Genomic DNA, 27,245 nt, shown 5'->3' with positions numbered 1-27,245 from the left:
CGTGGATTTAGGACTTTTTGTTTCATATATTTCTGGGCTTTCATCCAATCTCCTTTTTTTGCCTTTATTACAGGCTGCTACTTGAAGAAAAAAAAAATCCCGCTGTCAGGAAGCATCCTCTTGTTTAAAAGATTAGCAGGTGTTAAAGAGAGGCATTAAAACCCATTTATGCCTGATGTAGTCAGGTGTTGCTCAAGGCCAATTTCGGTGGGAAACCAGGGGCTGCCTCACACCTGGCACTTCTCCCCTCAGCCCTGAGGGCTTGTCTGCTTGAGGGGATCTAATGCTCATTGCCTGTGGATGGGGAAGCATCCTGCATCCTCTAAAGCCTCTGTCCACTGCAGGCAGACACCAAAGCCATGAGGGTTCTCCTCTCCCCCAGCCTACAACCTGCCTATTCCTGTGCAGTCCCAGAAACCCTCCTGGACAACCTCCCTCCTCTCACCCCACCCTGACCTCTGAATCCCTCAGCAGCCGGGTGCCAGGGAATTGTCTCAAGGCTGTTTGAGTGTGTGCCTTTAAAGTTGGCGGGGCTATAGGAGTGGGTGGACTGGAGTGGTTAGAACCTGTCCCATGTTGTCCTGCCCTTCCTGAGGCCCTGAGGCCCCAGCTCTGAGGATTCCTCTGTACCCATCCTCCTGCCTCAGGCCCAGCAGCCATGCTAGTCTTTTAAGGGTTACACACTATGTGTGATGACAACAGTGAAGACTGTGTGTGTGGGGGTGTGTGTGGACAGAATTGATTAACATCACTATTGCCAGTGTACTTAGGTTATGAGTATCAGGCTGTTGTGTATTACGTATATATATGTAAGTAATACAGAATTTGATATGTATGTAGAACATATACTGGTGTGAGATGTCATATGATAAATTTCCCTAACAGTGAAAATGCTGTATTCACTGCCCCCATTTATGTCTTTGATCCTTTGCTGCTCGCTGCGTAATGCAATGGTCAGAAGGGACCCAACCCTGAGTATGTTGTTGCATCATAAAATGGAAAGGGGAGGAAAGAGCATGTGGTCCTTTGGGTTTTGTGTTTTCTGGTGCCTTTCTTTCGGAGGAGAGAATGATTGGCAAAAGCTATAGGCCAAGATATTTTGGTATATGAAGCCCATATACCATCTAAAAACCACTGATTTCTAAGCCAAAAAGTATCTCCAAATCGACTTTCTAATGAATGAGAAAATGTGAAAATATCGTGATCGGCAATGTTACTTTTTTGTGCAAGAATTATAAAAAGAACCTTTTATTATGGAAATTTCTAAACAGATATAAAAGTAGACAGAACAGTATAATGAAGCTCTGTAGACTCATCCCCCAGATTCAACAGTTTTCAACTTAAGCCTCTACCCAGCGCCTCATTTCAGCAAATCCCAGGCATTGTAGCGTTTCAGCCATAAATATTTTGGTATGTATAAGAGATTTTTTTCTAATGAAACTTTTTTTTGTTTGTTTTATTATTATTTTTTTTGGCCACGCTTCGTGGCTTGCAGGATCTTTGTTCCCCAACCAGGGACTGAACCCCTGCCCTTGGCAATGAAAGCGCCGAGTCCTAACTACTGGACCGCCAGGGAATTCCCTTATTTGGGAAAAAGTTAAAACCGATAGAAAAGCTCCAAGAATATTACAATGAACTCCCATATACCTTTTATCTAGATTCACCCACTGATAACGTTTTTTGTATTTGCTTTCTTTCTCTCTCCATATATACATATGTATATATATATCACATAAAATATGTAAGAATATATACATAATTATTCTTACTCTTATTTTTTTCTGAACCATTTGAGAATAAGTTGCAGGGGTTATGACTCTACCCCTAAATACTGCAAAGCGTATCTCCTAAAAATAAGAAGCTCTTTTATAACCACAGTGCAATGTTTAAGTTTAGGAAATTAACATCGGATACAATACTGTTATGTAATATTGAGTCGATGTTCAAATTTGGCCAATGATCCCGATATTGTCTTTTATAGTAATTTCTTCCCCCAAAGATGTCATGTCTCTTTCATATCCTTTAATCTGGAACAGTTTCTCGACATTTTATTGCCTTTCATTGGCTTCATAGTTTGAATAGCGTAAGCCCATTGTTTTGTGGACTATCCCTGAATTTGGGTTTGTCTCAGTGTTTCCTTGTGATTCAGTCCAGGTTATGCATATTTGGCAGGAATACCACATGAGTGACGTTGTGCCCTTCTCAGTACATCGTATCAGGAGGCACGTGATGTAGCTCTGTCCCACTATTGGAGATGTTAAGTTTGATCATTTGGATAAGGCGATAAGTTTGTAATGTGCTTTCCGTGGTGTTTTCTTATTGGTAAGCGGAATAATTGTAGTCTGCTTGCCCAATTTTCCACTAGTGTATTTTTGGGGATCGGTAGTTTAAAGAAGTCTCCTTTTATATATACTGTTTTTCTCAAGTGAGCCAGCTGTGCTTTTGCACATGTCCTGCAAATGCCTGTCTCTGGGAAGATGGCTAGCCGAGCCCCAGAGAAGAAACTGGTGTCAGCAGAGCACATAATTGAAAACTACCTGGGTAGTGAGGTTCTCAGAGGATGAACGGGGGAATTGGGTGTGGTCTCACGAGATCTTTGCCTCATCCGAGCTCCAGTCCGTGTATTTCAACCTCCACACTCTCTGGGACTCACCCTTGATGTTGACAAGTGAAGCTGCGTGTTTACCTCCTCTCCACAGTGCCCTCTTCCTCCTGGCTGCCGCGGGGTGCCTGCCCTTCAACGACTCCCAGGTGAGTTCAGGCAGACTCACTTTGCCTTCCAGGTATCTCTGAAGCCTGCGTGGATGAGCAGAATTTCCGAATCCTTCCTTTGAGAAGCAGGATAACATTGGCCTATACAAAGGCATGTAAAAGCAAACTTTCGGGGCCCTAGGGCACTTTTTGGCCAGGCCAACACCTCTCCTCAGGTCTCTGCCTTCTCCCAGGCTGCAGCAGGGGAGCCCGCAGACCTCGGGCCTCTGGGTGCCGTGATGGGGGCGGTCCACCCTCTGTACGTGCTGGGAGGACCTGCACATCCAAATGACTCCAGCCCCACACACTGAGGTGAAGTTGATTTTCTTTTCCTCTCATCCCAAGGGCCTCATCTGCACAGTGATTTTCACTTTGTCAGACTGAGTTTTTCTTTATTAGGCACTGAGAACCCACCCCCACCTCCAGGAGTCATCTCATTTCGGGCTCTTTTTTTTCTTTCTTTTCTTCCCCAGCATCTATTCAGTTCCCATCAAGTGTTAGGCACCGAGCCAGGCTCTGGGGGCACAAGGAGGAATTGCCATCATCCAGGCAGAAGTCGGAGTCTACTCAGAGCAAAGGGGAAGAGGCAGACGATGAACAGATAATTATAACACAGGGAGGCCAGGGCTCTGTCCGGGGAGGTGTGGGATCCTTCGAGGCTCAGAGCAGGAATAGGGAGCAATTATAGGGAGCTTACTGTGTGCCAGGCTCTGTGCCAATGCTTTAGTGCCTCATTCTATTTAATCTCACAGCAATTCCACAAGGGTAGCAGCTATTATTATCTCCATTTCATAGCTGAAGAATAGCGAGGCCCAAAAGGTCACCAGCTAACAAATAAGTGGGGATTTTAGAATTTAACCCAGATCTTTCTATTTTCTTTCTTTCTTTCTTTTTAAGTCACTGATCCTTTATTTTGTTCCAGTTAATATATCAAGTTTTAGTAACATGAAAGCCATCATATATTGAACACTTGTGTGCCAGGCACTGTGCTGAGATCTCTGTATGCTCTGTTTCATTTAATTCTCACAACAAACCTTGAATGGTTAGGATTACTATTTTACAGAAGAAGAAACAGACTTAGATTAAAATAATTTTTTCACCTGCTTGGTATAGTGAGTGTATAGATGGTGGCACAACCAGTCTTCGAACCTAGACTTGTCTGCCTCCAAAAGACATGGGTTTTTTTTTGCGGTACGTGGTCCTCTCACCGCTGTGGCCTCTCCCGTTGCGGAGCACAGGCTCCGGACGCGCAGGCTCAGCGGCCATGACTCACAGGCCTAGCCGCTCCACGGCATGTGGGATCCTCCCGGACCGGGGCACGAACCCGTGTCCCCTGCATCGGCAGGTGGACTCTCAACCACTGCGCCACCAGGAAAGCCCCAAAAGACATGTTTTTAATTACGATGCTAGTTTATAGCAGATGGGCAATAGTCTTTTGGATGTGGGGAAGGGAAGGGGGCAAGAGAATTAACCCGGATCTTTCTGATGCTGGAGCCAGGCTCTGCTTACTGTACCTAAATCTTGAAGGGTGAGGAGGAGCAACCCAGGAGAAGAAGGCAGGTACGGACAGAGCCCTAGAGGCGTCCTGAGTGGCCTGATTCAACTTTATTGAGCACCTACTATGTGTGCGTCCCTGGGCAAATTCCTGCCCTCTTGGAATTAATCATCTAGTGCGGAGTGGAGACAGAGACAGGTCACAAGTAAAACAGAGTGTGTCAGGTGAGATAAATGGAAAAAGGAGGGGAAGAAGAGGCGGGAGTGCCCCTCAGCTGAGTTGGCCAGGGACGTGCAAGTTCTCTTTCTCTGGAGGGGGATGGGCAGTGGATGGGACTGGTTGGGTTGATAGGAGCTTGTCATAGGGATTCTTGGGTGTCCTGAGTTTGGATTTCACCCTGAAGTCACTGGGGGATGGCTGGATGATTTTAAGCAATAGGTGGCACCATCAGGTCTACTTTTTAGAGATGCAGTGCTGGGGAGTGGGGGGGATGGGGAAAGAGATGCTGGAGGCAGGGAGCCCTGTTAGGAAATGTTGTAGGCAACTGGGCGAGAAATAAGGAGGGACTGGCCCAAGGTCCCAGAGTCCTGTCTGGCACCATGCCTGGCACTGTGCATTGACGTTTAGTGTTTCTGATCATCATACTGGATCCCGTTTGTCTGTACTTAGAGCCAATTTTTTTTTTTTTTAAATCTTGTGTTACAGTTTGATCCAGATGGTTATTTCTGGGCTGTAATTCACTTATTCTGCATAGGTAAGGGTTTTTAAATAAATTTATTTATTCATTTTTGGCTGTGTTGGGTCTTTGTTGCTGTGTGGGCTTTCCTCTAGTTCCGGCGAGTGGGGGCTACTCTTCGTGCGGTGCATGGGCTTCTCACTGCAGTGGCTTCTCTTATTGCGGAGCATGGGCTCTAGGTGTGTGGGCTTCAGTAGTTGTGGCTCGTGGGCTCTAGAGCGCAGGCTCAGTAGTTGTGGCACACGGGCTTAGTTGCTCCGCGACATGTGGGATTGTCCCAGACCAGGGCTTGAACCCGTGTCCCCTGCATCGACAGGTGGATTCTCAACCACTGTGCCACCAGGGAAGCCCCGTCGGTAAGTTTTTAAAGAAGTCTTACTGAAACAATTGAGACTTATTATTCCTTATCATGTATCCACTTTTTAGTGATCCTGGACAATAGGAAGATGAAATCCAAGGTGTCAAGGTTAAAATTAAATGGGCATTTTTCGGGTTTGAATTTTCTGTTTTGGAGTTTTCCTGAAATGTTTGCAGTTTCCATAGAGTCTCGCCTTTCTCATGACAAACATTAATTAACTCGCCAGGGCCCAGGCTTTGCTTGCTCAAATCCACTTGTGCAGTGCTGGTTGGTCTTCTCTAAAAATGGTGAGAAGAGATCCAGATCCAGAGGTTTGTGTCAAAAACACTCTCTTTCAGCAGTATACAAAAAAAAAAAAAAAATTAAGTGGGTGAAATAAAAGGACCATCTACTTTATTTCAAACCAGTGTTTCCTATCTGTAGTCTTAGAGGGAAAAACAGTGCCCTGACTTTGTGACACATGGGTCAGAAGTCCTGCGGTGTTTCTCATGTGCACCATCAAAGGAAATCCAGGCTTAACAATCCTGTTAATTGTATCCTTCTGGGGACCACGAGCCTTTCCAGCCCAGCGCTCTCTCTATGAACTGCATCATCTGGGGGATTATCGAATGTGCATCCTTGAAATTCTCCAGAGTGCTCTTGGTCGCCCCCTATTGGTTGCGGGTGACCCTTGCAGGGAAGAGGGGCCCTTCTCTCTGCGGGTTTCTTGCTTCCCAGGAAGCACCAGTCGCCCCCTCCACAGAATGCCGCGTGTCAGTGACTTGTGTTGCTTCCTTTCCAGGGGCTTATAAGATACTACAGAAATCCCAGAAACCCAACGCGTTAAGGTAAACTTTTAAAGTTTGGTGAGTCGTCCTTTGGTTAAAGGAAAGGGGTGAGACCCACGGGGTGGTGAGTTTCCTCCATCAGCCAGAGACTCCATGAGTCCAGAATGGGGGGAGGGCAGCAGGCCAGGTCCATCAGTACCTGAACCATTGCCAGCGATGTGCAAAGAGCCTGGAAGTCTCTCTCCTCTTCCTTCAGGGCAGCCCTTTAGATGACATTTTGACAAAAATTGCGTGACCGGCTGCCTTGGGCCCCAGTTCACTTCCTCCAGCTCAGAGGCACAAGTCTTTTTTCTTGTTTCTCCAACCCCTTCCTAACTTTAGACCCAGAAGCCTCCCCCGTCACCAGCTCTGTTCTGGAGTAAAATGAGGCCTTTGTTGAGGGCAGTCAGTGGAACAGAGTTGCTGAATGTAAATGAAAAAGATGAGAATTCAGGCCTTGGTTGGGCTGGAGCCGCCAGGTCAGAGCCCTCCACTGGCCAGCTGGCCACTGGGTTTCGGGGCCGTCTGAGGCCCACAAAGAAAGGTCTGAAGGGACTGACTCCTGGGAGAAGGTTATACATGCTGAGGGTATGTGATGGGTCCTTAGAGCACCATTTTTTCTTCGAATAAAGTGTTTTTTCAGCAAGAAGCCAGTAGAGTTGTTAGATAAAATACAGGATACCCAGGTAAATTTGAATTTCAGAGAAGCAGCAAATAATTTTTTTAGTTTAAGTATGTTTCATGCAATATTTGGATCATACTTATACTAAAGCATTATTCTTTATGTGAATTTCAGATTTATTTGGGTGTCCTGTATTTTTATTTGTCAAGTATGGTAGCCCTAGAAGCCAGTCCAGTGACCTGAGAGAGCTGACACTCCTTTTAAAATGGCAAATGTACACATAATCGGCCACAAGTGAAAATGCATGTGATAGTACTAAATTGAAAACGTTTTTAAAAAATGAGCCAGGAAATGGTTTTGAATATAAAGTACTTTTCTTAGTGTTTATTAATGATTTATAAATCTAGGAACTTATACATAGATCTAATTTATTAATGGAAGAAAATGACTATTTTGTGTATGTTAAACACATATTATTTTACCTTTTATGTTTTTTTTTTTTTCTCATTTCTTAGTGACATTGACCAGCAGTACTTAAACTATCTATTCAGGTAAAATATAATTTAAATTTTCAAAGAATAACTCATATTCTTCTAGAGCTAATGGATTTTTATTTTCCAATAATGTATATATTTTCTATTAATTTTTTTATTGGAGTATAGTTTATTTATGACGTTGTGTTAGTTTCTGCTGTACAGCAAAGTGAGTCAGTTATATCCAGTAATATTTTGATAAGGGAGATCTGAGCCAGTGTGCCTGCCTACCAGGAAGGCAAGCTAAATAATTGGTGAGATGATCAGAATTGCAGAAACTAAATAGTGGTCCTGCCGTTAGGCCAGACAAGAAGGGCTTCCATCCAGCCCCACACTTCAGAGAGCCATGCCTCTCCCCAAGGCATATGCAGTCTGTAAGGCTAAGAACCCACACCCTTCCTTCTAGACTGGGCCTTGGAATTTCCGACGCAAGTGGATTCCAAGGCCTCCCTGGGTCTGTCTTCTTAACTCATTCCGAGACCCAATGGATGTCCAAAGAAAGGCTGTTAGTATGAGGGATGTGCATGGAGGGTGGGCTTGCAGACTGAGGTGTCCACACACACGTTTGAGGTCCTTGGGTGCAGGATGGATCCTGGTGTCGGGAGAGAAGAGGGTGCACTGGGAGCCGGGAGCCAGAGGCAGGATGTCCCCACACTAACACCTTCTGAAAAGAAGCTCCAAGGACTCCAAGAATTCTAAATTTTAATCTGGACTTTCAGGTTGCTTTGAAGGTGTATTTGTTAAGGTAGGATGAAGTTTGAGGCTTGATTTATAATATGTAAGTGTAGTATATGGATTTCCATTTGTACCGTTGCCCCAAGCCAAGTAAAGAATAGGGGTTGGCTGCTAAATGGAATAGCTGGGGAGTATTCTTGCATTCTGAGAGTCCCACATGGTGCACTGAGGGACCTAATTGAGAAAGTGAGGTTTTGCTGTCTAGAACTCAAGTTTGCCTAATGCAACAACATTCAGTCCAGAGGACCAAGGTCGGAGAGGTGTCTCTCAGCCTTTGGCCACATGGATTTCTGCAGGAAGTTAGCTTAAAATGTTCAAGATCTGTGTTCTCTACGTACAGGTAAAGTTCCTAAGTATCTTAGTATTTATGAAAATGCCTTTTTGAACACAGGATTCAACCCAAACATAGCTGGGGCCTCTTTTGTACTCAGTGGAACAGTCATTAGTTCCACTCTGCCCAGACCCACCAGCTGCCTTTTCAAGAGATGTTTCTGAAAATGCAGAAGTCTCTTGGTGTTTGAAATGTTTCCATGACATCGGACTACTTTAGACAGTTCTTTTTCCCCACAGAGCTTATAGCCAAGGCGAGCAGCAGAGGGTTTTGGCGGTGGAAAAAAACAGCCGCTGTGACCCCCAGCTAGTTCTCCTGCCCTCCCCGCCCTCCCCCGTGTGAGGGTTTCACTACCTGGGAGCCAGGTGCTCAAGGCTTCCTGCCTCAGCCCGCTGCACACCCCGCCAAAGCCACACTGCTGTTTCCACGTCTTCTTTCAGTACAAGTGATGAAGATGAGCCAGGGCTGAGACTCGATTTCCCACAGGCCCTGGGTATCAGCCTCCAGAGATCTGCATTCACTCAGCTCTGTAGGGCAGCTGTGCCTGTAGGTGCCAGCCCGGAGCTCTGCCTGCTGGTTTGATCTCTCTCTGCTGGTTTGAAAACATAGGGAGAACCTGCTATGTATCTGGCCCTGCTAAATACTTGAGCTCCAAAGATAAATAAAATATGGTTCTTGCTCCCCAGGTCATCACAGTGTAGGAATTAGGAGGGTGTAACTCTATATTTACAAAATTCAGACATGGACTAGAGAGCCAACTCTTTTATTTAATTATCTCTTATTTTTAACCCCCTAGTGTTTTCTTTTAGAGTCACCCTTTGGGGTGATTCCGATGATGGCATTTGGGATACCATGTCAGGCCCTGGGAGATGTTTTGGGATGGAAAGGGGCCCCTCACATCCTGCCATAGGAGCAATAACTTCTGCTGCTGAAGTTGAAGCCGAGAGGGGATCCTGCGAGATAGAATAATGGAGTATGTACAGGGTATGTGTTTTCCAGAGAAAGAAGAGACAGCAAGCAGACGCCCATGAGAAGGACAGGGAATCTCCAGTCTTATCTGTAGTGTGTGTATTTTTTCACAGCTAGCTACCTGTAAACCCTTGTCTCACAAACCTACAACTTCCGAATGACCAGAATGTGACTATTCTTATGGCCGTTGTCACAACCCTCCTCTCCTCCTGCCTCTTTCTGTGATGCTGCTCCTCTGAAAACCATCAGAAAAACAGAAATGATGCTGGGAGATAACCCAAGAGCAGGGCTGAGGAGCTCACATTGGTTTCCCTGGCTGTCATGTCACCAACTGGAGATTTGTGGCAGTGGTTCCTGATCCTGGTACTTTGTAGCTTCCGGGAGCCATAACAAATAAAAACAATGGATGCCCGGACCGTACCTTAGAGATTCTAGCCAGGATGTTACACTATTTGGATGTGTATCCAGGGTTGAGAACCAGAGCAGGCCATCCAGCGCTTTAAGAAAACTTTCCTTCTTATATTTGAATTAAAAGTTTCATTCCTAACCTCCAACTAAATCAGCTGCCTGCGTGGCATGAGTTTTGATGGAAGAGGGTACGGAAGGTGGGCTTAGGACCGCACAAAGGCACTTGTAGACAGGCGCCGGGAGATGGGACAGGCTTCCAGAGATAAAGATGGGAGACAGCCAAGCACAGGTATGGCCTGCATCAGCCCATACAGCCTCAACTGCAAATTGGTCCAGGTAGTTTTCAGACACAGGGTGGATGGCATGGGTCATTCTGTGGGCTAGCTTCCTGGAAATTTACCTATTCTTCTGTGTAGCGAATTTTGTGATTTAGCTCACATTCGACAGCTAACTTTTAGGCTGCAGCCTGTTTGTAATTTAGACTCTGCTTTGTTTAGCTGACAGACACTCTCTGTGGATTAGGTGAATGTGATAATCGTTAGTGGCAGGGCTGGCCCTCCAAGAGGGGCACGGACCCTCAGTGTCCGTCCCGGGGGAGATCCAGCCCTCTTGCCGGACCTGAGGCATTTCAGGGGATTCTCACTCTCTCCCTGACGAGCTGGATTTAGGCAGAAAGAGACCGTTCAGTGCAGATAGTTTCCTTTTGGGCAAATCTCACTATTTCCAAGGAGAATGGGTGAAAATGGGTGTTGTTTTCTCAGTGCTGGCGAAGCTTTCTTCACGAGTCTGCTGTTTCTTTTTCAGCGTGGTGCTCCTGGCGTTTGCATCTCACCCCACAGGTAAACATGATTTTGTTTGTTTGTTTGTTTGTGTATCTTACATTGCCCATTCAACCCAGTGCTCTGACTCCGGTTATATCTCTGAGGGAAATTTTGTAAGAGAATGTAGCTGCCTTCTAGGGTGTCAAACTTAAGGGTTAGGAATGGCCCACATACTTGAAACTGTTCTTAGTATCCCGTTAATGGATTTATTGCCCATGAATTGAACCTTTTTCCATCTTTTATTGTTGATGTTTTCATCTGGTGCAATCTCAGGTGTACAGGCGGGTTTATAATCTGCCAAATAAACTAGTGCTTGCTTTGTCCTTTTCTAAAATTCTCCCTTCAAGTACCCAGAATTGCTCTTCAATCCTAGGGCTAAAGATTTGGTGGAGAAGTTCAAATTGCACCTATTTCTCAGTGACATCCTTTTATCCATTTTTATCATATATTGTCATCCAGTTTTCATAATTCCAGATGAAAGAAGTCATTTTAAAACTTACCTTCGCCCATATATACACTGATATGTATATAATAGATAACTAATAAGAACCTGCTGTATAAAAAATAAATAAATAGAATTAAATTAATAAAAAAGAAAACTTACCTTTACCCTGTTGCTGCCTCAATTACCCTAGAGTTGTTTTCCAAATTCAGGAATTTTCCGTAATCCTCTATTTCATTGTGTTTTTTTACTTTGAAAGGTTTTGAAGTTGATGCAAAGATAAAGCAAAAATATCTGTGTGCAGCGTGGCTGGAAATACACATTTTATTGGTCACACTCCTTAAACTAATGTTTATTGACCTCTGCTATGCATGAGGCATTACCCAAGCCCTCAGGGTCTCAGTCTCTTATCCGGAAATTAAGAAAGGTGGTCTGGATTATTTCTGAAGCCCCTTCTAGCTCCCTACTGTGCCCCAAACAGCAACCCCTTTCTGTTTGTGTTTTTAGCTGCTTCAGACTGTTTGAACTAATATCCTCAGGGAATTGCTGATGGTGACTCGGGTCATGTTTCTAGATTGGACATGACCTATCCGAACTGCTGTCTCATTAGCATAATTTGAATTATTTTTTTCTCCATGAGTGCTTCTACACTTGCCCATACTGAAGCACATCCACTGTTTTCTGCCCACTCCCATAGCCTGAAAACCTATCCTTTGTAAAATTACAAGTCATATGAAACCCTGGTGTTGACCCTAAACACCTACCTGTACCGCTGAGTGTCCGCCTCCAAATCCTGCCTCTCAGCATTCCTTCGTGCAGCCAGAGGGTTGCCACCCAGCAGATATTTCAGAGCCTACTAAGTGTCTTCTGCCTTTCAAATAGGTTTTTAATCAAAGACCTTTGGAGCGTTATGCTTGCTGGTTCTTCTTGGTTTACATGTTCATTTTCCCCCTGAGTGATTTCTAGTGGATTTGGGTGAATGATACTCACTTAAAGAAGCCACTCTGCCTTTCACTAAGAGGTTGTGCTAGTTCATCTGTTACACTCACGCTTATCAGAACTGGAAGGAACCTTAGTGATTATCCAAGGTGCCACCACATTTTACAAATGAGGAAATTGAAACCCAGAGGAGTTAAGTGATGTGACCAAGATGAGGAAGTGAGTAGCAGAGGGAGACTGGAGTTTAGCTAAAGCTTCCCTGCGAGGGGATGCCCCACAGCCGTAGGGGTCAGGAGTCCTGTGGGCCTCAGTAGCCATCGTAGCAGGGCTCAGGCAAAGGCCCCAGGGAAGGTAGGTGTGCGGCTAGCTACGAACTGGCGGCAGCCTTCCAGAAGAAGCCGGAGATGTTCATCTATACCAACACCAAGTTGGGTATCTAATCCGTGAACATCGCAGGGAAGCACTGTGGAACCACACCTACTTTTACGTGAATGAAGTAACAAATACAGTTGTGGTCTTTATAAACAGTGCAGTGTGTTTATACTGAAGTTGTGTAATGCACAACCATGTCCAGCTCTAAGCAGTGGCCCATTGTTTCAAAAAGCACACAGGTTTGCTCAAGTAGGTAATTAAGGCAGATGGATACGAAGGTAGGGATTTGGTGTGTGAGATTATGGAAGCTGAGAATCTAGAAGACCCCTTGGGGATCCGTTTTTCCCAGCTTTATAAAGCCAGGTCAGTTGCCCTAAACCCTTTGATGGGTCCTGGTGATGTCTTCTCATAGGGGCATAAGGTTGATTACAAAACTTAAGCAAATAAAACCGCTGAGGAGAATCTCTTTCCTCCGGAAGTATTCGAGGACTGCTCTGATTGGCAGCTTCAATTCCTGCCAATTCGTTAGCTTCCTCATTGGACCCGTGGGTGGTCCAGCCCATTTTTAAGGTGGAACAGCACTTCGTTCTTTCCCACTTGCTCATTATACTTTCCATCTGGAGTGTCCACTTCAAGGCCTGGGTGTGGGTCAGGGAGAGCAGCTTCCTGATTCTGCCACATCTGCACCAATTAAGACACAGTAAGAGCCAGGACCCGCGGGTGCAGCCTTTTTTTTTTTTTTTAAGGCTCTGTTAATTTCTGATGTTTTAAAACAGGGCTTTATTCTTTTTGGTTTCTTCTTACCTCTTCTTTTTTGACTTGTATCTTCATTATTTAGTAGTACTCTCAAAACATTTTAAAATTGAGATATGATTTACACATAGGAAATGCAGCTATCTTAAATGTGCAGCTTGATCAATTGTGACAAATGTATATGCCCATGTAACTCACACCTCTATCAAGATATAGAAAACTTCTGTCACTGCAGAAAGTTTCCTCACGTCCCTTCTCAGTCACTCCCTCTCACCGACCACCAGAAGCCCCTGTTGATCTGATTTCTGTTACCATACATAAGTTCTGTCTATTCTAGAGCCTCATATAAATGGAAACACACAGGAAGTATTCTTTTGTGTCTAGCTCTTTCATTCAGCATAGCATTTAGAGATTCATCCAGGTTGTTGGGTGTCTCACTAGTCTCTTCTCTTTTATTGCTGACTAGTGTGCCAGTGTGCGAACCCTTTGTTTATGCATTCACCTGTTGATGCTCACCTGGGATGTTTCCAGTTTGGGGCTGTTATGAATAAAGCTGCCATTCAAGATTCTCATACAGTGCTTTTGGTGGACTTATGTTTTAATGTCTCTTGGATAAATATCTAGGAGTAGAGTTTCTGGGTCTTATAGTAGATATATGTTTAACTTTTAAAGAAAGTGCCAGTTTTCTAAAGCATTTGTACCATTTTACCCTCCCACCCAACAGTGTGTTAGAGTTCCGGTTTCTCCATGTCTTCACCAACATTTGGTGTTGTCTGTCTTACATTAGCTATACTACTAGGTGGGTGATGGTCTCTCAGTAGTGCTTTTGACTGAGCCGCCCTTCTCACTCACTCTCGAGTGACTAGAAACATGGGCTTTCTTGCAATGCAGATGGTGTGGCTTTGGGTCACCACCTTTGGGGTGCATTGGGATGTAGTGGTAGGTAGGGACCAGGTAGATAGTTCTCCATGTCCTAGGTGCAGACCCTGACACTTTTCCTGTTTCAGGCACTGGGTTTGCTTCTTGATGGGTGGGATCTAGTTCTCCTTCTAATCTTTCAAAGTCACAGTTCATGCAGAAGCTCCAAGAATCTTAGAAACTTGCACCCCCAGGACTGCTTTAAGTAAAAGTAGAGAAAACAAATTCTTCCTCTGTTTGAAAGTTTGCATTTCATCTTTGTATGGGTCCCTCTGCTGTGGCATTTTCAAGAGAGAAAATTTCAAGGAACCAGAAGGGCAGGAAGACTTTCGGGAATCTGACCAGAAATGACCTTGTTATGTGGTGTGTCTACTGCTCATATTGAGATAAAGCAAGCAGTACGAACTACATCCTGGAACTGACCTTCCACTTTTCCACTCATTCTGAGGACTAAAATGTGGTGAGAGGAAATTTTCTTGATGTCCAAGTATCCATTATTCTTGATGTGGTAAAATTGTGCCACACTATGGATAATGCTCCATTATCTTCAGAGAGATGGGACTCACTCCCTCGCTCAGAGAGTCAGCAGAATTTTAACTGTGGAGCGCAGGCATGAAGGCTTAACTCCGACTTCTGTGCATAAGCTGCATGTTGATGCCACAAAGCATGTGTACAGAGCTTGAACCACTTAATTTGTGCTTAAAGTGTGCGTTCTGCACTAGGTGGTGCAGAAGTGTTGTCTTTTGAGCACCTTTACACAGTTTTTAGTTCCTGGGTCTAGTTCTCATGTGGTTGGGGCCAGCTAGCCACGTACTGCAACATTTTCGGGGCTATTTTTGTAGCACAGTTATTAACCTTTGCTGTTTAGAGGTTGGTGTGCACCCTCTCTGTTGAAGTAGAAGATGAGGCCGGCTGAAGGCATCAAGGGGGACGTACTGGGGGCCAATTTGAGATTGAGGACCAGCAGAGCCAAGTGGAAAGTGTTCGGAACATTCTCTCCAGGGAAAGCAAGAGGGGTTGAAGTCTTCCAGATACTCTTGGATCAGGAGTGCTTGTTATTTGTCAGAGATGGTCCTAACACAGTGGATACAAGTGTTGAGTATAATAGAATCCTTGCTCACAAGGACTCGATGGCTCTAGAAGGAGAGACAGTCATGGAGTCAACTACGTGAGAAATGTGTGGAGGTTTTAGAAATGGCTCAAAGGGAAGAGTGAGCTATTCTCTCTCTTGCTCTCAATAATCGACAGGATCAATTTTTAGGATTTGAGGGAGGATTATTATGCAGCTGGTCAATTCCCTAGGATGGTGATGTTTTTTTCTTTATCTTCCTTCCTCCCAGTCTACCTCTGCCCACTCCACTGCCCTTCAGACCCCTCCGTAGCCTGGGCCGCACCGGGAGTCCAGGTCACCTCCCCTGAATTCTGAGGTCCTGCGTTTAATTTATTCTTCTCTGCTCAGTCCTCCTGATCACACTGACTGCGCTGCAGTTTCTCTCACGCTGAGAGGGCGGTTGGGAAACAGCCAAGAACCAAGAGCTGCCAGAGAGACAGAGCAAATCCTCCACGAACATGCCTTCGCCCACCTTACAGGGGGCTGGGGCCGCCTGCCAGCATCGGGGTGCTCAGGGTTTCCTCGGCTGTCACTTCTGTGCGAAAAGGGGCTACAGAAGCAGTGGAGCTCCTCATGCACTGGATGTCTGGGCCTGATGTCAGTTACAAAGTCCCTCCACCAGTATGGGTCCCTAGTAAATGACAGGGGTGTCCAGTGGAGCCGTAGCAGAAGGAGAACAAAAACTCTTAGCCTTTTGTCGGGCTGCACGAAAACCAGATCCTAGGGGACGTCTCCTTTTAGTTAAATACACATACATATGTACAAACCAAATCAAACAAAATAACAATAGTTATGGTAGAAAAAAGCAGCCGTCCAGAGAAGTGGAATTCAGACCTTTCCTTCCCAGTCGATGGTTGAATCGTTTGAGATCATATAGGTACAAGGAAGTGTAGCGATGCGTTGTGTCTTTTGTTCTGAAACTCTTGATTAGTAAGTGTAGTGATGAAGGATGTTCCACCGCCCCTAACGTGCTCCAGTCCATCCAGAACTGAGAGACAGACCGAGGCCCAGGGGTCTGGAAGGTCTGGCGCCTCCAGAATCTCAGAAATTCCAGATTTGGAAGGATTAGGCTATCTGCTGTGGAAATGCTTAATTCCTTTTCTCTGGACATTTTTGGAAGGCTTTCTGCTTTTTTAATCTCCTGACTTCTTGTTTGTGACCAAGTTCAAATTCCAGAGAGGGAAGCGGCCAATATGTGTGATTATTTCCTCTTGCACCAAGTGGAACTAAAAGAATGAACTTACTTCACTAGAAATAAATGTACCCTTTGGACCTTGAACTAAAATGAGTATGCACGGGCGCTTGGCCCTTTCTCTGTTTGTGTGGTAATTAAACACAAAGATGAGAGGAGATGTCAGAGGCATGCGTTTATGATCCTTTTTTAGATATAAGGCAGAAAAGAATAGAAGAATCTTAAAAAAAGATTCTTTTTGTCCTACGCTCTGGGCCAGGGCTGGCTGCCTGGCGAAGAGGAAAGATCTTAGGACTTGAAGTCACTGGGGTCCACATCCTGGCTCAACAGTTAAGAGAGCTGTGCAAACGTAAACAAATCACTTCTCTGAGCTGCAGTTAAAATGGGGATAACAAAGCTTCACAGAGTTGTTACAAGGATTGAAAGAGACAATGTTCGGGAAGCTTTTCACACAGGGCCCTGCACAGGGCAGGCTTTCACTAAATGGGTGTCATTATCACCATACTACTATTACAATAAGACAACGCCAAGGACACAGAAACCCTCGAATGCCGGAGTGAACTCACTGCTGGGCAGCTCAACGCTCAGAGGGCTGATGTAATTAAGATCCTTGCCTTGTGTTTCCGGGCAGCCGGGGGCAGGGGGCTTTCGGGCTGTGTGTCTCACCCTTGCTGTTTCCCTCAGGCGATCTCCTCAGCGTCCTGGACTTTCCGTTCCTGTATTTCTACAGATTCCATGGCAGCTGCTGTGCCAGGTAATCTTAACTCGGAAAACCCCTCGCGCTGTGGATTTGTATGTTTCTGGACTACCAGCCGTGTCTTCGTGAAGCCCCGGGTCACTGTCTGTTGTCTGAATGAGCGTCGGAAGAAAGTGGTATCTGGTGCAGGTGAGGAAGTTGCCCCGTCGGCCATCAGAGGGTTGTTATGAACGTTCTCAGGTGCTCAGGGCTGGCCTGGGACCTGCGAGGACCCCTGTCCTGAAGAATTTTCTCGGCCAGGGCAGTGGTTTTCAGACTTGCAGAAGAGAGAGAATTCTCCCCCTTTTTTATTTTTTTCCCCCACAAGCAATTCTTAAACAGAACTTCAGCATATAAAAATGATGACACTGACTCAGTTCAAGGGAAGATTTGGGTACAGAATCACACCCTGTCGGCGTCTACCTTGATTTCTCTCTTGTTCCTAAAGGGCAGCCTCCAAAAAATTTTGACTGAACCCTAAGACTCTGAGAGACACATTTTGAAACCAATGACTAGGAATTGTCTAGACCACGAGGTGATCGTTAATATTTGGCCTTGGGAAGTATCAGAGATGTGGACCAAATAGATGGATACATTTAGATACAAAGAGGTTCATCCCAATCCTACCCCCACCCCTTTCCTGCCATGACCCCCACTTCACTTGACCGTATTGTGCTGAGGAATGGAAAGGCTTCTGTGGACAGTCTCAAAGCGTGGATTCTGATGTGGTCGAAAGACCACACTTGCGTTGAATTTCAGCCTTGCCGTTTGCTAATTTGTGTCTTTGGGCAAGTTATCCTACTTCTCCCAAACCTTAGTTTAGTTTTCTCATCTGTAAAATGGAAAGATAATACTAATACAGGGTGATTGTGTGTATTAAATAAGGTACACGAAGCTCAAAGCATCTTGCCCGGCTCAGCAAATGATGGGCATTATTATTATCTGTAGATAAAATGTCAACAGACCAGAAGCAATTGCTACATAAAAGCCAGACCACCTATTTCCACCCAAAAGAGAGTGTATCTTGTGAAGCAGTGGTTCTTCACAGAGAGTTAAAGAGCTGATATGCAGCTAGGTGCTGTTTCTGATGGGGGTGTGTTAGGGCAGAAAAAATCAGTATCCTGGAGTTTGCTCCTGCATTGGAGCCTCAGAATGATTTATTTATTTTTCTTATCATTCTCAGAAAAGTTTCAGGAAAACACTGACAGAATTTGTCTTCTCAGTTCCTATACATTTGGTCAGGCCTTGTCACTTGCCCATTAGCTAGGATTGTGTGGCAGGAGTGTCAGTGCCACCCTGGTGCCTGCGGACTTGCTTCCCTTTGGGCCTGCTTCTTTGGCCGCGTGGGTGGCCAGGGTGCCAAGGGAGCCGCCAGGTTTGGTTATTTGGAGAAGAGCATCACGGTTCATAGCCCGTTGGTGATGGCTTTGTGGGGTGACCTATTTTTTTTTTTTCTCGGCCGCGCCGCGCGGCTCTCAGGATCTTAGCTCCCCGACCAGGGATCGAACTTGTGCCTCCTGCAGTGGAAGCGCAGAGTCTTAACCACTGGACTGGCAGGGAAGTCCCTGTAGGGTGACCTTCTGCCTCCATTTCTGCCCCTTTTAATCTGCAAGTTTTTCTAATCCAACATGAAAACTCAGGTGTTGTTTTTTTTTAATTTGAAAGATTTGGAAATCTTTATCTGAATTGGTTTAACTCTCTATTACATTCTACCTCTGGCTTACCCTCTTTTAAGAACGTGGCGCTTTTCCCCACATCATCTCGTGACTCCCCCATAACCATATCTCAGACTAAGAGCTGTCACCTTCAGAGGTCCTGGGGGAGCTCAGGAGGGGTCGTGGAGGCCTGAGGGGTCAGTGGTAGCCGTGGCCTGGAGACCCCATGAATAGGGAGCCCCAGGCTCCTTCACTCCTGGGGTCTGCACAGTGCTCTTAAGACCGCCTCCACAGCAAGGGGTAGACAAGCTGGAAGTGGAAGACACAGATGAGGGAGTTGAGGGAGGGACCCATGAGTCATTTAGAAATGATTCACTGACATGCAAGTCAGGTGATGGGAAAGAGTCATGGACGCTTTCAGGAGCGTGTTGGTCACAAGCCAGGGGTCGCTCAGTCCTAGCAGAGTCTGCTGAGGGCAAGGGTCAGCGTGGAACTGTGCCCTCCTCTGGCCAGGGATGGAGAGGACAGGAGAAGCGCAAAGGGGACCGAGGTATGGGGGATGGGACAGACACCTTTTGGGGATGCAGGGGGTGGACACCACCAAGAGGAGCCCTGGAGGGCCGGCTGCCTCACTGTCCTCTACCAGCCTCGCGACCTTGGGCACCCGGAGCATCTCACTCCATCTCTCTGGCCGAGAGCACATTTCCACGCTGAGGTCTGCAGGGCCGTGGAGAGCTTCGGAAAAGCCAGGAAACCTGGGCTCTAATTACGCCTGTGACCCAGTTTGCTTGTTAATAAAGTGAGACTTGGGGCTGGGGAACCTTTCTGTTCTGAAAATCTCTGATTTCCATAAAATAGGATGAAGAGCGCTGTGCTTATTCCTGCTTTAAGGCCACAGAACCAAACCTGGGGCAAGAAAAAAAGGGAAAAAAATGGGGATTTGGTCAAGGTTACGAGGGTCGGTGAGCACAGCCAGGAATAGAATCCCGGGTCACTTGATTTCCAGCTTCCTGGTTCCCCACAGGGGCTCCTTGTGAGGGTGACTCAGCGCCTTAATCAGTGCGGCCAAGGCTCCCATGACTCAAGTGCAGACCTGTGCAAACTTTGTGGGTAGTTAGGCCAAACAGGCTGAAATATATAGAGAGGAAACCTAATCCCTGTCCCTGGTCCTGCCCCAAGAATGTGGCTGTGACCTAATCGAATCTAATGAAATGAAGGCGCACATTTCTGTGAAATTTGGCCTTAGGTGCGTTTAAGTCAATTCAACCTGCTTCCAAGTACACCTGCCAAACATTTATGTAATACATGCTATGATCAGGGCACCTTATTTGGCTCTGTTGGGGAAATATGGAGAAGCCCAAGATTGAGCCCCTCCCTCTCAGGGCTCATGATCTGGGTGGGAGCCATACCCCAGCACCTATAATAGAGGTCAGATGGCAGTCTGGCATCCGACACCCTGGAGCTACAAAGGAGGAGGTATGTAGAGCTCCAAACCTCCGGATAGCCCTCGAGATGCTGTCCAGCCTCAGGCTCCCTCGGGAGGTGAGGGCTCTTTCAGACATCATTCCCAAAGTATAGCGTCTGTGTAGGTCACCCTGCTTTGGGGGACTTCTGTTATGCAGCCCTCCCCTTTAGGTTCTTACCTTGAAGCAAGGGGCCAGTCCAGACCCTCTGACTTCATACGGTGAGTGTTTCTTTGGAAGTCTTTTCCTAACAGTTTGTTCTGCTTGAAAAAAAAGTTGAAGCTCTACCTTGGCAAGCACCAAGCTCCAGAAGTAGTACAGGAGGAAGCAGGAGATACTGTCCTCCGGATTTTTTTTTTTTTTCTTTCATGATTTAGCCAGAGATCTCCCAAATTTCTATACCCACTCCCTGCCTCCAGGGAAATGATCTCTTCATAGTTCCTTAGCATAGTAGAGCTTCATGGGTTTTTAAATTTTGGGTATTTTTATCCAGAGATCACTAGAAAACAGAGATGAGATAGGGGTGGTGTAATAACTAAGTATCGACTAATTTTTGTAAAGGTAAATACAAAATGTAACAGGAAATAGTTAGCTACTGGTTATAGGAAGGCAAGTCTCACTAACAAAAGTATATTTTCTCCTTCCAGTGGATTTTTAGGATTCTTTCTCATGGTCAGCACAGTGAAGCTAAAAAGCCTTATGACCCCAGGACAGTGTGCAGCCTGGATTTTCTTTGCTAAGGTAAGAGACAGGGGAGGGGTGGGAAGAATCCATCTCAGGAGCCCTTGTGTCCAGTGTCCTCAGAGTCAGGTTGGTCACGGAGTCATCTCTAGTCCCTGGCCCTGAGCCTGATACTTCGCTTGTTCAGGTAACAATTTCTGAGGGTTTCTGCCTATTTTATCAGCATGACATACTGATCTCTATCACATTCCTGGAAGGTGACCTGAGTATGCCCCTTAATTTCCCAGAGCCTTAATTTTCCCATCTGAAAAAGAGAGGTTTTGCCAAAACAGAACAAAACACCTCTAAGCCTTCTCTTGCTCGAAGAGACTGGACCCCCGGATGCATGGGGCAGTTCTTATCTTCCTTCCTGGGAGCTGTGAGGGTGTCCAGAGCTCCAGTGACTTGCCCAGAAGGTCTCAGCCCGTCAGAGGCAATTGAAAAAGGAAAACAGACAGATGGCCTGATAGGGGGACTCTGATGGACCATTCAAAAAAGGGACTAATAAAAATGCCCAGCGCGTATTGACCATGGTTGAAGCATAAGGTAGAGAGGTGGGAAAATAAGAAGGAGCAGAAAAATCAGCTCTGGGATGCAGGATCTTAAAGCTTTGGGGCTAGCTCTTTCTAGTGGAGCATTTCATTTCCCTAAAGTCTGTGAAGGAGTCAAGTTACAGTGCCCTAGGTGCTGCTTCCACTGAGTGAGATTTCTTAATTAATTTTATCTAATACAGTAATCATTTAAACTTGTGCCTTTAGCCATCTTTATATTTGTTGGCTGAATTTTTTCCCCCAGAAAGCAAAAACAAATGTTTTTATTTGAAAGTAAGATTTCACAGCGATGTTTCCACCTGCATTGTCTACTTTCTAATAGCATTAATAATTCACATTCCAGAAAAATGTAAAGATTGGCTGTGATACTGACTTAGAGCATGACAGAATGATGATATTGATAAATCCTCTCCCCCAGAAGCAACTAGAAAGCTGGAAAAAGACTGTCAAAGATATCCATTTTAGCTCTCTAAAAATTGACCAAAAGCATACAACAAACTGAGAGGCATTTGTTCATGAAAACTCCTAAACTTCGGGTAGGAACAGCATGAGTTAGTGGTGCTCTTGCTTTAGGTTGCTCTCATTCCCTTCTCCCCATTTCTACAAGTATTCTCTTTCAACCAGAGCAGGGCAGGCTGTGTAAACCAACAGGCTTGCTGCTGCTTCCAGAAGGGGCTCACTCTCTTTGGAGTATTGTCAGGTAAAGGGGCCGTCTAGGTGGTAAATGAACAGGAAGTTCCACTAGCTTGAGTTTACCTCTTTGGGGCAAGCAATGGACCAGTGGTCTAGCTGGGGACTTACCAGGTAGTTCTGGGAGGTGAGACGGCCATCAGGGGCTTGCTAGCGCTCCATAAATGCCAGATTCACCTTAGTCTGTGTGCATGAGCAGCAGAGATGGAGGATGCCCAAGACACGTACACATCCCTGGTCAACAGAGCCTGTGTGCACACACAGAGGAGACGTGAGAGACCAGCAGCAAGAAAAGCCGGGGCAGACATGAAAACAGCCTAAAGTTTGAATGTGCTCCCCAGCCCACATACAGAGTCAGAAGCAGAGAGAAAGCTTTCTGGCTTAAGGTGTTTAAGCAAAAGCTCTTGACTAGTCTTTGCCAGAACACTAAGCTATGCAGACTGGGGATGATCCCTAGGAAGACAGGCTTAAAAATAAAAGCAAGAAAAAAAAATTGAGTGAAGACCGCAGCAATGGTACCTTCTATGGGAGACAGGTTTCACAGACTGAGTCCAGTCAAATGACTAAACAAGCAAAACAGCAATGCCAGCGAAAATGCTCTGGGAAAAAGTCAGAATCCAGAGTTGCTATACTATCTAAAATGTCCAGTAGTCAGTGAAAATTAGGGCATTCAGAGAAACAAGAAAGCATAACCCATGCACAGGAAAAAGGCAGTCGATAGGAACTGTGTCTGAATGTCTATCCTCAGAGGCAGGACTTGGCAGAAAAAGACTGCAAAGCAGCTCTTTAAATATGTTCAGACAGCTAAAGGAAACCATGTTTAAAGGATTAAAGGAAAGACTCAATGAATACAGAGCCTCAAAGAGGTAGAAACGATTTTTAAAAAAAAGAACCAAATGGAAATTCTGGAGTTGAAAAGTACAGTAACTGAACTGAAATGAAAAATTCTCTAGAGGTACTCAGCAATATATTTGAGGGAGCAGAAGAAAGAATAAGTGAACTGGAAGGTGGAACAAAAGAAATTATTCAATCTAAAGAACAAAGACTTTTTAAAAATTGAAGAAATATGAACAGAGGCTCAGAGACCTGTGGGACGACATCAAGAATATCAACAAATGTATAATAAGAATTCCAGAAGAAGAAGGTTAGAAGAAAAAACAAAATGACAATCAGCAGACGACTTCTCATCAAATACAACAGAGGCCAGAAGGCGGTAGAAAAGAAAAAAGGTCTCAAATCAATAACCTAAGCTTGCACCTTAAGAAACAAGAAAAATAGGAACAAAATAAACCCGAAACGAGCAGCAGGAAGGATATGATAAAGTTCAAGGTGGAAAGTAATGAAATAGAAAACAGAAAAGCAATAGAGAAAATCAATGTTTGTTCTTTGAAAAATCAACAAAATTGACAAACCTGTAGCTAGACTGATGAAGAAAATAAGAAGATACAAATAATCAAAATTAGAAATGAAAGAAGGGACATCACCACTTATCCTATAGAAACTAAAAGTATTGTATAGTTTTATGCCAGCAAATAGATGATTTAGATGAAATGGACAAATTCCCCAAAAGCACAAAATAGGAAAATTGACTCAAGAATAAATGGAAAATCTGAATACGCTCATAACAAGTAAATAAATGTAAGTAGTAATTTAAAAATCTTTCTACAAAGAAAAGCCCAGGCCCAGTTGGCATTACCGATGAGTTCTATCACATATTTAGAGAAGAAATATTTTTTCTTTACAAATTATTTTAGAAAATAGAGGAAGAGGGAATAACTCCCAATTTATTCTGTAAGGTGAATTACCCTGATACTAAAGCCAGACAAAAAATTGTAAGAAAACTACAGACCAACATCCCTCATGAACATAGATCTTTAACAAAACATTAGCAAACCAAATTTGACAACCTACAGGAAGGACTATACACAATGATCAAATGAGATTTATCACAGGAATGCAAAGTTGGTTTAACATGTGAAAATTAATGTTATATTAATAAAATAAAGAACAGAAATACATGATCATGTCAATAGATACAGAAAAATCATTTGACAAAATCCAACATCCATCCATGATAAAAACTCTCAACAAACTAGTAACAGAAGAGAACCTCCTCAGTTTAATAAAAGGCATCTATGAAAAACCTATAGCTAACATTATACTTATTGGTGAAACTGAATACTTTCCCCCTAAGATTGGGAGCAACACAACAATTTCACTCTCACCACTTCTATTCAACGTTATCCTGGAGGTTTCGGGCAGTGCAATAAAGAAAAAAAAATTGTTTGTACTCACAGATGACATTATCCTATACATAGAAAATCCTAAGGAATCTATAAAAACCCTAATTGAACTAATAAATGATTTCCCAAGGTCTCAGGGTGCAAGATCAGTTGTAGTTTTATGTATTAATAATGAACACTCATGTGCAAAAACATGAAATTAAGGAAGCAATTCCATTCACAATAGCATCAAAAAGAAAAAAATACTTAGGAACTTAACAAAGAGGTGTAAGATTTATACACTGAAAACTACGAAACCTTTCTGAGAGAAATTAAAGAATATCTCAATAAATGGAGAGACTCAATATTGTTAAGATGGAAATTCTTCCTAAATTGTACAAATTCACAAACTGATCCTAAAATTTATTTGGAAATGCAGTAGCCAAAACAAAAGAAAAACAAAGTTGGAGGGCTTTAGCTACATAATTTGGAACTCACTATAAAGCTAGAATAATCAAGACATCTTGGTATTAGCATAAGGGTAGACATTAAGGTCTATTGATTTTCTTTTTTTTTTTTTAAGGGTGTCAATGTATTTTTTTTTAAGATTTTATTTTATTTTATTTATTTATTTGCTTGCACTGGGTCTTAGTTGCGGCTCACCGCCTCCTTAGTTGTGGCATGCAAACTCTTAGTTGCGGCATGCAAACTCTTAGTTGTGACATGCATGTGGGATCTAGTTCCCTGACCAGCGACCAAACCCGGGCCCCTGCATTGGGAGCACGGAGTCTTAACCACTGCGCCACCAAGGAAGTCCCAAGGTCTATTGATTTTCGATAAAGGTGCCTAGGCAGTTCAATGGAGAAGGGGTTTTCTCTTCAGCAAATGAGGCTGTAACAGTCCGTATGCTGGGAAAAAAAAGTACTTAGACCCTTGCCTTGCATTGTTAATTCAAGATGGATCATAGACCTAAATGTTAGAGCTAAAACCAGAATACTCTTAGAAGAAAACACAGGAAAAAATCTTAATGACCTTGGTTTAAGCAAAGAGTTCTTAGATATGACACCAAAAGCATGAGCCATAAAATAATTGATAAATTAGACTTCATTTAAGTTAAAACATTTTGTAATTCAAAAGACACCGTTAAGAAAATGAAAAGATAAGCCACAGTCTAGGAGAAAATATTTGCAAATCATAATGGACCAGTTATACATCAAAATGTGCTGACATTTGGAATACAACATAATTGTACTTAGCAATACAGCCTTTCCCCCATGTCATTGTGACTCTACTGGGTGCCAGTATATTTAGAAAGTGACTCAAAAAGATGTTCCATTGGCCCAGAGGAGAATATGGATTCTGTGAAAAACTCACAGGCAGAGAGGTTAAACAGAAGGATGTGCAGGTGGGGAACCAGGAGGAAATAAATTTAGCTAGTGGAGGAGGAGAATGTAGAGGGGAAGGGAAGAACTGAGCATAGGAGAGTCAGATTATAGGTATCCCTAAAAGCCATGCCACAGAGACTACTGTGAACCTCAGAATGAGACTGACCAAGGGTAATGTTTTAAGCAGGTTAATGTAGCGGCAGTGCTTAAGACAGATTGGAAATGACTTCCAGCCATTCAGAAGGGAGGTGAATCAAGGTAGTGATGGCAAGAAGAAAGGTGAAAGGTCAAACTTGACTTACAGTTAGAAGGAAAATAAATTTTAAGTACACAACTTACCATATAATTGTTCTGTGATGTGATAAAAGAATTAGATAACAAAGACAAATCATTTTAGAACAGATGGGGGGATAGTTTGGACATAGGAATGATGGGGTATGGAAGGTCACAAATGGCTCCAAGGTTTGTAGCTAGAGACATGGGAAATCCATGGCATTACAGACAGAAATGGGGGTGATTGTGAAAGAACATCTTTGGGGAGGAAAGCTGGTGATATACATTTTAGACAAATGTGTATGGTGATAAAACATCTACATGGAGCTCTTTTTTGTTGGAAACATGGGGTCAAATGTAGGCAAGGGCTCGGAGCTCTGCATGTCCATTTGGGCTTCGCCTGTAGAAAGATGGAGTTGAAATCAAGAAAATGTGTAAATTGATGAGCTCACTTAGAGAGTGAAAGAATTTGGGGAGAACAGAGAAGAGGCTTACAACTTAGCTTGGGCGATACTTAGATGCCAGGGACCAATAATGAGCAGGAGAGAGAAGTAACAGCTGGAAGGTAGAAGGGGGATCAGGAGAGTTCAGAGCGGGGAAGTCTAAGGGAGAATTTTAAGGAGTAAAGCAAAATGCCACCAAGAGGTCAAAGAGATCTGACTGAGAAAAGACTAGAGCAAGGACTTTGCTGACCTTTGAGGAAACAGTTTTAGGCAAAGGGCAGGGGTAGGAGTGGGGCAAAAGCTGGATCAGAAATACTCAAGAATACATAAAAAGTGGATAGAAGATTGTGATTGGTGGTGGGTAGATCTAACGAAGACAGCTTCTGTTCTAGGAAAAGAAGGACTTGGGCGTACTTGAAACTGGAAGACACCTGTATACAGAGATTTCACGATGCTAGAGAATGAGGGGAAATTGGGAGAATAAGTTTCAAAGGGAAATGGAAAGAGTGTGGGGGGGGTTAACTTTAGAGAAAATGAAAAACCTTTATCCTGAGCCTTGACAGAAGGGCGAAGATAGGAAGGAGGCTGTTCCTTGAGTCACGTGGCAGGGGAACTCGGATTTCAGGGGTTTCAGGGAAGGAAAGACTCTTCGGCTTTGATCACTATGTACCGAACCCCTCTAGTCCTCAGCTTTTTCATCCATAAAGCAAGGGGTCTGGACTAGAAGATCTAAAGATAGTTCAAAAACGTTGTGATTCGATCGAGCTCTGACGGTGCTGACTGTATCTGATACTTGGGACTGAACGCTGGTGGCA

At 44.3% G+C, this 27,245-nt stretch overlaps 1 protein-coding gene across 9 annotated transcripts in view; it reads left to right on the top strand.

The window, feature by feature from the left end:
• SLC35D4 (solute carrier family 35 member D4) overlaps nt 1-27,245 on the top strand; it is a 116,335-nt gene that overhangs the window by 45,399 nt on the left and 43,691 nt on the right. For 7 of the 9 annotated variants that reach the window (XR_016387604.1, XR_016387605.1, XM_022586822.2 and 4 more), the window contains 7 exons: nt 2,700-2,751; nt 4,952-5,000; nt 6,122-6,167; nt 7,284-7,319; nt 10,549-10,583; nt 16,977-17,046; nt 20,794-20,887. Coding sequence is in view for 5 of the 9 variants with exons in the window: in XM_022586822.2 (XP_022442530.2) it covers nt 2,700-2,751; nt 4,952-5,000; nt 6,122-6,167; nt 7,284-7,319; nt 10,549-10,583; nt 16,977-17,046; nt 20,794-20,887 (382 nt within the window). In the remaining 4 variants the exon portion in view is untranslated. Of the gene's footprint in view, nt 1-2,699; nt 2,752-4,951; nt 5,001-6,121; nt 6,168-7,283; nt 7,320-10,548; nt 10,584-16,976; nt 17,179-20,793; nt 20,888-27,245 lie in introns of all 9 variants that reach the window. The other 2 variants (XR_004022520.2, XR_002646502.2) reach the window with 2 other exon arrangements.

Source organism: Delphinapterus leucas, chromosome 14, assembly GCF_059928025.1.
Source record: "Delphinapterus leucas isolate spDelLeu-1000000601 "Yukka" chromosome 14, BTC_Dleu_Yukka2, whole genome shotgun sequence".
Classification (NCBI taxonomy): Eukaryota; Metazoa; Chordata; class Mammalia; order Artiodactyla; family Monodontidae; genus Delphinapterus; species Delphinapterus leucas.
This window is presented reverse-complemented; position numbering and strand designations above follow the sequence as displayed.